The 14,350-nt window shown below is 37.1% G+C and overlaps 2 protein-coding genes across 3 annotated transcripts in view; one reads left to right on the top strand and one right to left on the bottom strand.

Moving 5' to 3' along the window:
* Nucleotides 1–2,475, top strand: part of tmtops2b (teleost multiple tissue opsin 2b) — a 56,901-nt gene extending 54,426 nt beyond the window's left edge. The window contains exon 4 of the mRNA XM_051906995.1: nt 539–2,475. Within this exon, the coding sequence (XP_051762955.1) occupies nt 539–754 (216 nt within the window). The 3' untranslated portion in view covers nt 755–2,475. The remainder of the gene's footprint in view (nt 1–538) is intronic.
* Nucleotides 1–14,350, bottom strand: part of st6gal2a (ST6 beta-galactosamide alpha-2,6-sialyltranferase 2a) — a 61,504-nt gene that overhangs the window by 5,352 nt on the left and 41,802 nt on the right. For both annotated transcript variants that reach the window (XM_051906992.1, XM_051906991.1), the window contains 3 exons: nt 10,830–10,927; nt 9,060–9,161; nt 6,415–6,589 (listed from right to left, as the gene is read on the bottom strand). In XM_051906992.1, the coding sequence (XP_051762952.1) occupies nt 6,415–6,589; nt 9,060–9,161; nt 10,830–10,927 (375 nt within the window). The remainder of the gene's footprint in view (nt 1–6,414; nt 6,590–9,059; nt 9,162–10,829; nt 10,928–14,350) is intronic.

The raw sequence follows: 14,350 nt of genomic DNA on the forward strand, positions 1-14,350 counted from the left end.
ATTTCAATAAGAAATCGGAATCTGTGCCATCGGGAGTTTCGCACAAAGGCAGATTCCCCACACAGATTTCAATCGTGTTCAAGTTGGTCTTGCAAACTCTACACTATTGACAATGGACAGTAGACAATAGTCCTTTTTGCCCACAGAATTTCGCAAACGGGACCACACCTTAACATTTTGTGGGTGAAATTGAGTCATTTCTATAGAAAAAAAGGAATTGGCATGATCAGGAGTATGGGTGAAAGTTTCCCACGCAGATTTCACCTGTATTTAAGTTGGCCTGGCGTATTTGCTGCATTGACCAACAGAAAAATATTTGGTTTGAAAGGAATTTCTGCATGAATGGTGCTTCATGCATTGCTACACTATTGCTACAATGGATAATACACTACAAAAAAAAAAAAAATGTTTTATTTTTAAATCGTTTTGGGCCAAAAATTAGCAGTAAAAATCCATACTCTTTTTGAAAAGCCTTTCAATTTTTTGAGACAATACTGACATCATTTCTCAGGTCTCATGTGTCTCTCTTTGTCCAAAGTTCTACAGGTGTTTTCGCATCTTGTTCTGCTGTCAGAGGAGTTTGATGCAGAATGGTCATTCATCCATGCCCTCCAAGACCACAGTCATCAAGCTCAACCGTAGAGTCCACAGTAACACTGTTGCCTGCACTGCCCAGATCTCCACCGGCATCCACAACCACAACTGCAGCACTCCTGCCACAGAGAGAACCAATCCCCCAGAGGTCACCCCTTAACCTGAGCCATCCCATCCCAGCAGCATGTGGATGATGGTCAACCCTGCCTTGTTTTACTGAATGTAGCCATTCAGTCTCATTCAACTGTTTCCGTTTTGCCTTTTTCATGGTTCTTTATCAACATCTCATTCATTCTCTAGTGTTCCTTTTCCTATGCTTCCTTTTACAGCTGCATCAATTAATCAAAAAAACCTTGGAAAGAGTCAACACCACATTTCATTGCTGATTAGTTGGTTTTTTTACTGTGCATTAGGAAACTTAAGAGATGTCACTGCTGTAAAAATGTTTTTTTTTTTCTCCATTTCACAAAAATTTTCCTGACAGTAAATGATTATATGCTGTCCTGGAAGAGTTAGACTGTATATTACTGTGTATATTTGCTATTGATTTTAAGACGTACACAAGGACATGTACACTACCATTCAAAGATTTGGGGTCAGTAAGTTTTGTTAATTCTGTTAATTATTTGAAACTATTTTTGCACATGTTTAGCATGCATTTTTTTTTTTTTTTTTTTCCCAACTTAAATTGCACAACTTAATTTAGGCAAGATGTGGAATATCTATATATTTAATCAAAGTATTTGCTGCCCTGCTTTTTTCATATATATTTGTTAGCCTTTTGTCTTAAACTGTTTAAAATGAAATATTTCTTCCTGTTAATGTTTCATTTGAACTAGTCAAGAGTATTGTGTATTATATTATTTGAAAGGATTGTTATTGTTGAAACTGTCATTTTCCCTTTGGTGACGAACTACTTTTGACTATATTGCACAAGGCATTGAGCTGTATTTCCTGTGTGTTAAATGTCCATCATACAAACTCTGAAGAAAAACAAGTAGCCATATCACATACTACTGAAATAATTTACAATATGTCATGAATTATATATTAATGCTATTTAAGTTTAACAATAGCCTTTTTTAAAAAAAAAAAATAAATTACGGTTATTTTATTATTTATTACCAATACCAAAGAAAGAGCGCTCTTATCTGTTCCATCATACCTCATTTTTCCATTTCTGTGATGAGTTATATTGCTGTCCAGGTCACTGATATATAGAAACAATTTTAGAATAAAAGCAGAGGTACACTGATCCAGAACACTACAACTCTGTGATAATGACGAAACGAGTGTTTCAGGAACAACGCAATAAGTAAAGAACTATTTCCACAGGTGAAACATTCATCCCCAATGACCAGACACCTTATGCATAATACACAGATATGAACGATTCACTTGGGATCCAGAATAATGAATTCTCAGAGGGATTTTCAAGAAAACAAAAGGACTTCTTTAGCTTTTGAAATGTGCTGAATGTATGCCTATGGTTGAATAGGGTCTCTAAGGACTCATTGACACTGCTCAAACTCATGAACATCACTCCCATCTCTTTAACACTGAATGGATTGTGTATAAAGTGCCAAACACACCAAGAGGGACAATGTGAGCATTCCTGCATTTAAATATCTGTCTATTTGTAAGTACCTACATATGTAATTGTCATGACATTACAGAATGGATATTTGCCTGTCAAATTGTTGTGCCATCTTATCCAAGTATAAATGCAGCTGAAACTAAGAATAGAGCATCACCAACTGATTGCAGAAATCTATTAGTTACGAGAACCATGTGTGCAAAATTGTCTGTGATTTTTATAAATAAGGGAGGCATAAACAGCTATTAAAAGATTGTGAATTGTGTTTGAATTCTAAACCTTTTCAAAACTCTTTCTAAACCAGTCACACACATATATATATATATATATATATATATATATATATATATATATATATATATATATATATATATATATATATATATATATATATATATAATTTGTTTCCCACTTTACAAAACTATGCACCATTTCAAACTAGACTTGCCACAATGTCAATTTTCAAACCAATATGGTATCCACATTCAAACATGTTTTAGTGGTATCCACTTGTTATAGCACACCTTTAATGCATACCTTGAATCTTTATCAACCCAGGACATCATTCACTACTACTTTTTCAAAATATCTTCCCCTCCCTCTTTCAGCGACATCTCTTCTCTGATGACATGATTACTGGAGTGAGGGCGGGACAACCTCACTCACATGACATCACAGCAATAGCAAACCAAAACCATCCAATCAATTCACAATAGGTAAAATCAAGTCCCACCCCAACATTTTTCTTCTTGTTCGAGAAGCAGTTTCACTCGGATATACCTCACATTAGGGAAAAGGCTAAATCACCACTTCTGTTTCATGCCAACTTTAAGTTTTTGACCTCATAATGTTTAAAAAAAGAAAAAAAAAAAGAAAAAAAAAAAAAAAACTGGATCGTCTACTGAAATTACAGACCTCTCTAGTGATGTGTCCTGGACTTCTCCAATCACTTAGTCTGCATAAATCTGTCCCTTTCTCACAATCGACTGCAAGCTCACTTTTAGAAATGCCTCCATCCAATCAACAACTAATGGATAGAATCAAGTCACCACCCTACATTTTTTTTTTTTTTTTTTTTTTTGGCGATAATCCTTTACAATCAAAATGTACATTACAATGCAGAAGAAAAATCTGTTGCTATTTCCGTTCCACGACTTTAATATATTATAATGAATTCTACAAGATCGTACATATGGTCAGTGATTTTGTTGGTGCTGGATGTAGGTCAGACTCTTAGCTCTAGGTTGAAAAGCTCCATTGCTGGATGAAAACGTGATGTCTCCATCTGCTCTATCTCTATCTCTATCTCTATGTCTGTCTGTCTGTCTGTGGGTGTGGGTGTGTTTTTGTGACATCAGGACACAAATTTGTATAATGACATGGGTATGACATAGGTATTACAAGGAGAGGGTGTCCCCATTTTTCAAAAGGCTTATAAATCATACAGAATTAGTTTTTTTTTTGAGAAAGTAAAAATGTGCAGTTTTCTGTGATGGTAGGTTTAGGGGTAGGGTTAGTGTAGGGCGATAGAAAATACAGTTTGTACAGTATAAAACCATTACGCCTATGGAGAGTCCCCACAATTCACAAAAACAAACGTGCGTGTGTGTTTGTTTGTTTGTTTGTGTGTGCGTGTGGTTTTCGCCAACACAGACTGAGCAAACATCCCACAACCTCCTGACAGAGCAGAATTCATACCTACAAACCCATCAATCTGCTATAGGTCACTTTCCACAACTGGGGTCTTTTCACACACTTTTGGAGCAGAATAATTTAATTTGACATTAGGAGCTCAGCTTGTCAAGGTTTGGCTGAATAATGCAGTTTAAGGGGCCGTTCACACAGAACATGTTTTTCCATTCCACTGCGCTACTTTTCCATTGTTTTTCAAATAATAATAATAATATTTTGTTACATTTATATAGCGCTTTTCTGGGTACTCAAAGCGCTTTACATATGGAAGGGGGAATCTCCTCAACCACCACCAATGTGCAGCATCCACCTGGATGATGTGACGGCAGCCATATTGCACCAGAACGCCCACCACACACCAGCTTATTGGTGGAGAGGAGACTGTAATATATAGCCAATCAGTATATGGGGATGATTAGGAGGCCATGAAAGTAAAACACACACTAGATGAATGTCTTTAAAAGTTGCGCTTGCGCCTTGCGTATTTTTGTAGTGTCTTGTACATTCTAAAATTGTGACACTCAAGTTAAAGGTGGGGTAAGTAGTTTTTCAAAAACACTGTTGGACATTGTTTATATTTGAAATCAACCCAAACAAACCCACCCCTCTCTTCATTGCTCCGCCTCCAAAACTCACCCTCCAATCCTAACCACCCTGCTCCGAGTCGGTCTCAAACCATTCGCTGCTGACAGGCGAGGCGAGTGCACTAACAATGACGCTAAACACCACATTCTCTAGCGGTCGTCAGTGTGCAGTGGTTTACCTGAACAACTCTCACTATTTGGCCACTATTACACGCAATGCGAGAGTGGATGTCTATTTATCACAGCTGACATGCAACAATGTTTCACGAAAAATAAAGTGCAGCTGATGAATGAACGACAAGGAAGCACAAAAAATTAATGTACAGTACACGAGTAAATACAAACAAGAATTTGTTGTTAGTCGCCAACAGCACAGCAGCTCCAGACAATCAATGACACTTAAACCCAGTGTTACTCACATGTGGAGCGGAATCAAAGCAGCCTCCGCGTCTGTTTTCAGGCCTTACCGCATAGCTCTCTCCAGCGCCGGAAAGCTTTTCTAATATTAATGCGGGTTCAAAAGTGTTTGCCCAGTCATAAAACTTCATTCCAGTGATATTCTTTTGAGCACTTTTATATTGTCTCATCTCTCTTTCTGCATTTTTCTTTTTCTTTTTTCAAATCTCCCTCTTGCTCGTTCTGTCTCCTCGAGCATCATACGCCCCCTAATGCTGATTGGTTACACGTTTGTTGTTGGTGTCGGCCCGACAAACTTCCAAACAGTGTTTTTGAAAAACTACTTACCCCACCTTTAAAGTTAGTTCAACTTATAAAAAAAATGTGTCTTTAGACTTTGCGCTTTTTCGTTCCTCTAACCCACGTCTCGTGTTTTGAACGGCAAAAAAGCATTATGTGTGCATCTATCTCCACTGACGGCCATTCAGAATTATCTGTGTAAGTTTAATTACTCGGTGATGCTCGCTTCTGCAAAATTGCCTTCAGTAAGCAGCTCATGTTGTAATACGTTCACAACCAGGGATGACTTTTCCGTATTTATGCATGGATTGCTTCAGACAGCACTAAAAAAGCAAGCGGCTGTGGGCAGGACACCCTTAGCATTTCAGACAGGGTTCAGAATTAACACCCGCCAAGTGCTAAATGAGAGTAAAAATCAGTGTGTATATGAAGTAGTGTTACTCGCAGGTTGGCACAGTTATCGCATCAAAAAGGCTGAGATTTAATTATATAACTATATGGTATGAATCGTTTAGAAATCTGCTGTCTACAAAATAGAAGCTTCAAGGTCTCCCTGTGGTTTTTCGCCAAAGTAATTAGGACAGCCATGAACATTAGTATTGTCATTTTACTGTTGTTCTATAAAATAATTATTGTTAAATACCTGTTTTTATTTTACAATAGCACAATTTGGAGGGCTTTCCTTCTTTTTTTGTGCTTTACTGATCAAATGCCTGACAACAGACAACACAAGTGCTGTTCTGTGAGCTTTATATTTTAGTTGCAGTACCAAAAGGACCAAAACATGCGTTGAAAAGAGAATTGAAGTGCTTCTCGTTGTTACCTAGCTGCTTTGGTGAACAGTCACTATTAGCATTAATGTTAGTACTCACTTGATGACGGAAACATGACACGGCTGACAGGCAAATAAGACATCTTCAAGCACAGATTTCTAAAAGCACAGCCACTTTCTTGGGAGACGGTAACAAGATGTGCAGTCGGGGATGAAGTGTAAAGTGAAGGTGAAGTGTGTAATTTCTGTGCCACCCAAAAAGAATGCAATCAGTTTGTTTGAGAAGTCTGGCTGGGATTAAAATAAGAGTTTCACCTCAAATACTGGCAAGAGTTTGGGTTGGGACTATGAAAGTGGTTTGAAAACAGTTATTGTGGAATTTTACTTTATTGTTTGTTATTGTAGAAATTTAACTCTTGGAGTTTTGAAACGGTAGAACAGAATATGAGCATGTGTGAGTGTGTATGTGTGGGTCTTACCTATGAACCCTGAGGAGGGTGGGTTGGGCTGGATGTTCTCCAGATTGTTACCCTGAATCACATCCCATAACTGCCAGATGTATTTCGGGTGCAGGATGTAGAAAGGCTGTGCGGGGAAGTGCATCCTGTACTCCATGTATGGTGTGAACAGGTTGTAGTCTGGATTTGAGTACCACTACAAAGCAAACAGTGAACAGATGAAAAAAAAAAAAAAAAAAAGAAGTGTTATTGCCTTACGTTAATCCATTTACTAAATGCATATTTTTGTGAATGATTCATTAACGTATGTTTCTTTTTTTTTTTTTTTTTAAATTGACCTTGTAAATGTTTCATCAAAATGTCATAACTGGCAAAACGACTTTTTGGTCACATGTCAGACTTCTCCAATCATTTAGTCTGCTTAAACCCGCCCCTCTGTTACAATTCAGATCTGCCTCCATCCAATCAACAACTGGTGGATAAACCAATTCCCCACCCTACATTTTTTTTAATCATAATTTGGTTCACTCAGATGTGTGTCACAATGCTGAAGAAAAGATAAGATCCTACTTCCGTTATATCGCAGTTATATCCATTATATCGTTATGCCGCTGTTTGGATTTAATCCAAATTAGAGTTTATGATTGGATTTGTCTCCCAATATGTTGTGCGGATCACAATATTGTATGTACAGCTGTGATATTGCTCTGTTCATTCAACCATCACACTCTGCTCTTACTGATAAAATAGGCTAAGTGAAGTGTTTCAGTTTCACTGTCCAACCCGGTGACCCTTCCCTAAAACATTCCCTTAAACCTAACCATACCACCAAACCTGTCCCTAAGCTTACCCGTATCCCACCTCAATAGCAGTTTGGCAATACAACATGAACACAATAAGTAGAGTACATTGTACTTGCATCAAAAAAAAAAAAAAAATTGTTAGGTACATAGTAGTTAGACACCTAATACAGAGTGTGACCAAAATGTATAATTCCTAGTTCTTACTATATTAAACAAAACCTAAAAAGAATTAGCACAACACATATGTTATATTATATTATAACATTTTGTACTCTTGTTCTTCATAAACAAGAAATCACGTTCACGGCACAATTCTCAAAACGGTCCACAGGCACGTTCATGTGCTTTATGAGACATACTATTGTGTTCTTGAATTGACAAGGGAAATAAGAACAACTGAAATGGGGGGGGAAAAAAAAGAAAAAGAAAGAAAAGAAAAAGAACGAGAGATAAATCGACTGTACAGAATTAACCACTGACCTTGCACCTGTACAGAGACTTACTTATTGACCTTACAGTCAGCTTCCTTTATTCTAGAAAAAAGGCTCTTCATTAAAAGGTTAATTGAAATTCCCTGCAATCTTATTGGCTCTTAGGTTGCCCACGTGGTCAGATATTTTTTTCTTCTTTTTCTAAGGACCTGCTGTGAAAATTGTCATGTCTTCAGGCAATCATGGGGTCATTAGATGGCACATGCTGTCACTCTACGGGAGTCAGTCAAGGAAAAGCAACATAGAGATGACCACCTATTCTGTATGTATCCCATGAATGCCTCATTTCATGTCCACAACGAGATGAAGGGATTGTGAACATCAGAAATGGTGTTAGAGGGCGGATCCAGTGAGGTAAGGGCACAAAGGACAGATTGGTGCGCATTTATAGTAATCCGCTCTGATCTTTTTTTTCCCCCTGTACTGTGGTTTATGATTCACAGCGGTGTGTGAGCAGAAGCGCTCAGACCAGACAAATCAGCATAGCCTTCCAGCATGTTGCCTGCGCTCATCTGAATTGCAACAGTACCACAGCACCTGCTCTCTGCACACGTGCAAGGAGACATATCAATCAAAAGTATACAATTCTAGAGATGTGATTGCACAGATGGTTTGAAAATGTCAAAATTACCTTAAAGAGGCCATATTATGTCCTCTTACAAAGTCTTGATTTTGTTTTTTTTGGGGTCTACTAAAATAGCTTTTCAGGCTTGAATGTTCAAAAAAAAACATATTTCATATATTTTACATTGTTACACCTCTCTTCCCAGTCTGTCAGTAACACACTGTTTAGTTCCTGTCTCTATGAAGCCCCTGTTTCCGGAAAGTGCACGGTGCTCTGAATGGTTGACTGGACCAGTGTGTTGTGATTGGTCAACCACTTTGAGTGCGTTTGGGAAATGTCACGCCCTTTACCATAAACATGAGTTTCAACACACTACTAACACAACTCAGCCAGGCTTTGGCCCCTTTGTTTTGCATATGCCTTGGGCAGGAATTATTTAAATGAGGAATAGCGTGTTGTGTACATTCCCGGAAAAAAAAAAAAAAAAAGAAAAAAACAAAAAAAAACAACAACTCAAGACTAAATTCAAGGCGTTTCAGGGAGTTCAGAAACAGTGCTTACTGATATAGAGAATAACTCTCTTTGGAGTGACTTTGCACTTTGTAACTTTGCAGACTTCTTTCCATACTCAAACAACAACATTATACACTAAATAAAGTTGAAAATGTAAAAAAAAAAAAAAAAAAAAAAAAAAAAAAAAAAAAAAAGGTCCTCTTTAAATTCTTACTGATAACTAATGAACAAAACGGTTTTATAGGAAATGGCTATTCTAGGTGTTTAATGTGTTTTTGGGTGGTCAGTACTCACTTTGTGCAGGTTGAGGGTGTATGGAGCAGGATCCCATGCCACCAGCGTTACATTCTTGTACAATGAGCTTGTATTGAACTGGTGCTTGGGATTTGCCAGGATCTGCAAGCAAAACAGGCAATGTTGCACAAAGACAAAAGAGGAAAAAGACACAAAATTGAGATCCAACCAACTCTTTGATTAGTCAAAAAAAACATACAACAGCATCACTGACTTTGACTTAAAGGGTTAGTTCACCCAAAAATGAAAATTCTGTCATTAATTACTCACCCTCATGTCGTTCCAAACCCGTAAGACTTTCGTTTATCTTTGGAACACAAATGAAGATCTTTTTAATGAATTCTGTGAGCTCTATTATGTAAACAAAGTGGTGAATTATGTTTTTTTTTTTTTTTTTCTCCAGAAACCACGCACTCACGTCTCTTCATAAAATGGAGTTTGAACCACTGCAGTCACATGGATTACTTTAATGATGTCTTTACTACCTTTCTGGGCCTTGAAAGTGGTAGTTGCATAGCTGTCAATGGAGGGACAGGGATCTCTAAGATTTCATTAAAAAGATCATCATTTGTGTTCCAAAGATGGATGAATGTCTTACGGGTTTGGAACGACATGAGGGTGAGTAATTAATAATAGAATTTAATTTTTTTGGCGAACTAACCCTTTAACCATGTGCGATGTGATTGTTTCTCCAATGTTTCCAGCAAAGAGAAATGTATCAGTCCATATTGAAAGTGAACATACTGCACAAAATGCAGTTAAAAAAATATTTGATGTTTAATACACAGTTACACAGTCATTCAAAAGTTTGGGTCAGTAAGATTTTTTTTTCTTTAAAAGAAATTAATCCTTTTATTCAGCAAGGATTAATAAAAAAGTGAGAGGAAAGACGTTTATAATGTTACAGAAGATTTCCATTTCAAATACATGTTTTTTCCAACTTTCTATTCATCAAATAATTCCTAAAAAAAGCATAACAGTTTGGCAAAAATATTTAGTAGCACAACTCTTTTTAACATTTATAATAAGTTTTTTGAGCAGCAAAACAGTTATTTTAATTTGTAATATTTCACAATGTTGCTGTTTTACTGTATTTTTGATCAAATAAATTCTGCCTTGGCGAGCATAAGAGTTTTTTTACATTTTTTTTTTTTTTTTTTTACCAACCCAAAACTTTTGAATGGTATTTTACTGTACATTTTTAATACACATATGTGAATATTTGAGAACTATGGGGGAGGGAATGATTATCTAATAAAGTAATATCCAAAATTCAGTCTGTTACCCAAAAAAGCATGAATGATTTGGACCACTTTTATTTTGCCTTTATGCAGCTTTTTTGTTCCTTTCGGAGTCAGACATCACGTGGTCACAGTCTTCAAAACAACTCCTTCTGTGTTCCACAGAACAAGCTCAGTCATACATGTTTGAAAAGGCGTTTGGTGAGAAAATGGCAAAATTTCTGAGTGAACTTGAGACACTACTTTGCAGTAAGCAACAGTTCTGTTCCCATCTTGTTCCCATTGATCTGTTCACTCATGTAAATTGACAAAGGACCTAGCACTTTCCGCAACTTCTCTGTCAGCATGGTTTCGGTTTGTTTACCCGGTGAGCATGTGTCCACTAGGACATGACGACTCAGATCTAGCTGAAAACACACAGCCGGAGGACGAGCCAGAGGGTGTTCAAATGAGATCTGCAATTATGTGGCTGATTCCATGAAACACACATTACTACTAATGCGTGCTGAAAACATCAAACGTTGCTCACCTGAGAGTTGATGATGCGTACGGTGGTTTTATTCCCAACGTCTCTTTCATAACCCTTGGTAGGAGCTGTATTAAACCGCAGCACTGCATCATGGGAGTCTGGAATTACAAGAATTGGGGCTTTAATCAATTGGTACGTCAAACTGAGTCATGTTTAAAGGAACAATGAGTGAACAACAAAGGCATTTCACTCCTGCACAACTTCAGATTACAACAACACTATACAAAACAAAATGTCCTAAGAGGAAAAAAAGGCGCCTCTAACAACAACTATGTGGAGAAAAAAAATAAATAAAAAGTCAAGCTTCTGAATGAAAGGCTTTAAGCAAAAAGACAAAGAACGCATTCAGAACACATCATGTACAAGAGTGCATTGGTGGAAATGTAAAGGCAAAGTGGTCAGTAATCAATAAGAATGCAGAGCGCTGGTAAACACGTTCCTTACACTGCTCAGGCCTGTAATCTGTTGGTAGGAACTGTGCAAGCACCTTGTTTAACAGAGCACAAAGTCAGACACCATTTATTACTTGGTTCACCTCCAGGGGCTTTTTATTGATTGGATATCTTCCATTTAATCTGCCGTGCGATTGAGTGGCTTTAAAGGTCATATTAAAGTTCACTCAAAAATATGAGAACTGCCCTTCATTGTGGCTATCAAATGTCATTCGGATTCGCACCTATTCAAACTTGGTGCATCACATTCGGTTATGAGACAGGTGAGAGTCAATGGTTTTTGGAACGAAAGGACAAAGTTCATTTTGAGGAAAAATTACGATGAAGGTTTCCAAGCTGCAAAACCCTTGGTTTGTAATCCAGATGGTGATATAAATGCCAACATAGAATTAAATACAAATAAAAAAATAATAATAAAAAAATAAATAAATAATAATAATAATAATAATAATAATAATAATAATAATAATATTATTATTATTATTATTATTATTATTATTATTATTATTAATGATTTCACAGACACTATTCATGAGCATTTCGAGTCTTCTTACTCCACAGCCAGACTTTTGTCTGCTGATTTTTCTTTGGCATTCAATATCCTACAGTACAATACCCCATATATTCTAGCTGAGAAACTCAGACGTCTTTATTAGGGGAACCAGCTGATTTTTGGGATAACTGACTATCTAACCGATATGGCTTAAGTAAAAGCAAAACTAGAGACCTAAGGGTTTACAAGGATACTCGCTGAGATTTGTGTCCATTCAAGCACAAATAGAGGCGGAAGAGAACGGAATTCGATGTTCGCATGCTGTCTGCGGGACCAAAAAAAAAAAAAAAAAAAAAAAAACACGTCTCAAATCTAGTTCTCTTTCACGTCTTCTTGCACTTGAATGGCTTAAATCTCTTGAATGTTTAAATTGACAGGACCTAAAACATGTAAAAATAATAAACTTCAGCTCTATGATGGTTAAACTTTGCAATTAAATCGGAGAATCACGTGCATTTCAAATAGTGGTGCTTGACCTGTATGGATGATTATCGTGGATGCGCACATCGATGCAATATCGATGCTAAAATGATTTATCATGCAGCCCTACCCAATACTTCAACTGGTTCTCCACAGGGCTGTAAGAACATCCTCACTATGCTCTACTATTCTTTTATTGAAAGAGTCATCACATTCTCTATCGTTTGCTGGTTTCATTCTATCAGCCTTCAAAATAGAAATCGTTTGGAGCGCACAGTTAAAATCGGTTAAATCATGGGTTTTCATTTAACCCATCCTAAGTGATTTAATTTAATTTTAGGATGTTGTCAAATTCATAATTACTGAAGATAAATTCTAAGTCCATGTTTAAAGCAATGATAAAAGAAATTGTAATGTCCTTTAACCATTACAGAACAATGTTGTGGATCATTTTCTGAACACAAAAGCCAATGCAGAGCCAATGCTGTAGTCTAAATCAACAGTGCTCTCTAGTGGATGAACGGTTTACTGCAATATAACGTTCACACAAAATATACATTCTTACATGTAAATCCAATACAGAGAGCTATAAAGAGTAAAAGAGAGAGAGAGAAAATAAAGTGAATGATGAATAGTCTTTTTCACCGGATGTGACGTGACAATGACTGATCTTATGAAGGAAGCCTCTCGCCTCCTCATCCATCTCTCAGTTTAGCTGACATGCCGTTTATAGGCCTTCATCAACTAGCAATATTTTCAAAGCAGTAAATTTGAGCTTGACATTGAGCATGTCCCCACTATTTTGACAGGGACATCAATCTCCTGAGAGAATGTCACATCAGGAGAGAAAAAGAGCCAACGTATGGGTGTGAAACAAATGATGGGGAATTATATAGACCCAGCATGTGAAAAGAAGATCCAGTGTTAAATCAACAGAAAGCCCAAAGTTTGTAATGTCACATTACAAACAATTACACATTGTGTTGTGTGTCTGTGTATGCTTTGTGTAAAGACACTTCATTACCGCTAGGTGGCAGAAGACGACCAACAACAACTAGGGTTCTAGTAGTCTCATTTAACCAGACCTTTGACAATACCTTCTTAAACATGAAGAGACCATCTGACAGACATGCAATCACAATAGTTTTCACATGCATTTGGGGGCGGATGTATCTGAACAAGATGATACAACATGAAAGTGGGACAAGAGGCTAAGGTACTGCTGCTCTTACAGGAACATGGTTTTGAATGCTAAAAGTCAGTTTGATATCCTATTCAAATAATCCATACTCTAAAGGAAATGCCATTTAGAAGGATACTAAAAAAAAGAAGCTTGCAGTCATATTGAAGCATCTGTATCATTTTCAAAAACTTCCACTTTGAAACCCGTTTTCAAGAATTTGCATTTTCAGGCCACCAATACGGCATTGTCGTGTAAATGAAAGGCCAAAACGCATAAAAAGTTTTGTTTTTAGTTGAAAACGCTGTCGTGTTAACAGCCCCTTACTCTGAATATTGGTTTTGATGACGCTACCCTGACAAGCTTTGTGTAAAGAAAGTTAATCTGATTAGATTTTGCAAGAAAACGCTTTCCATTTTGGTGAACAATATGCATCAGACATTTAGCAAATGGACTGTGGATGCCTTGTAGGCGTTTCGTCTGAGACTGGGATGGTAGACACATTTGGAGCTGAAAAAAAAAAAAAGAAAAGCTAAGAGATTGAACAGCATATGATAGCTGCGGTAATGTGAATCAAAGCTGAAATATCTCTGCTGATAACTGGAAACAACCAAGCGATAACCAAACTACAGTGTTAAAACAAACCAGCATTTCTCATACAAAACATCATAAATGATAAACAACAATGGCAGATTTTATTTTGTTTTTTGAATGCATAGATGAATGTTCAAGAAAATAAGGTTTAGATAACATGAGCGGAAGACAGACTTATCGAGGGCTCTGGCAGATCTGCTCTTGGCTGCGCTGTGGATTTGCTGGCTCTCTGGCTCGTCCTTGAGTATATTTGGAGGGCACACTAGGTTGGCACGGCTGATGGGAAATGTTTAGACAAGACAAGCTGAATTTAATAGACAGG

Source organism: Ctenopharyngodon idella, chromosome 9 (assembly GCF_019924925.1).
Source record: "Ctenopharyngodon idella isolate HZGC_01 chromosome 9, HZGC01, whole genome shotgun sequence".
Taxonomy (NCBI): Eukaryota; Metazoa; Chordata; class Actinopteri; order Cypriniformes; family Xenocyprididae; genus Ctenopharyngodon; species Ctenopharyngodon idella.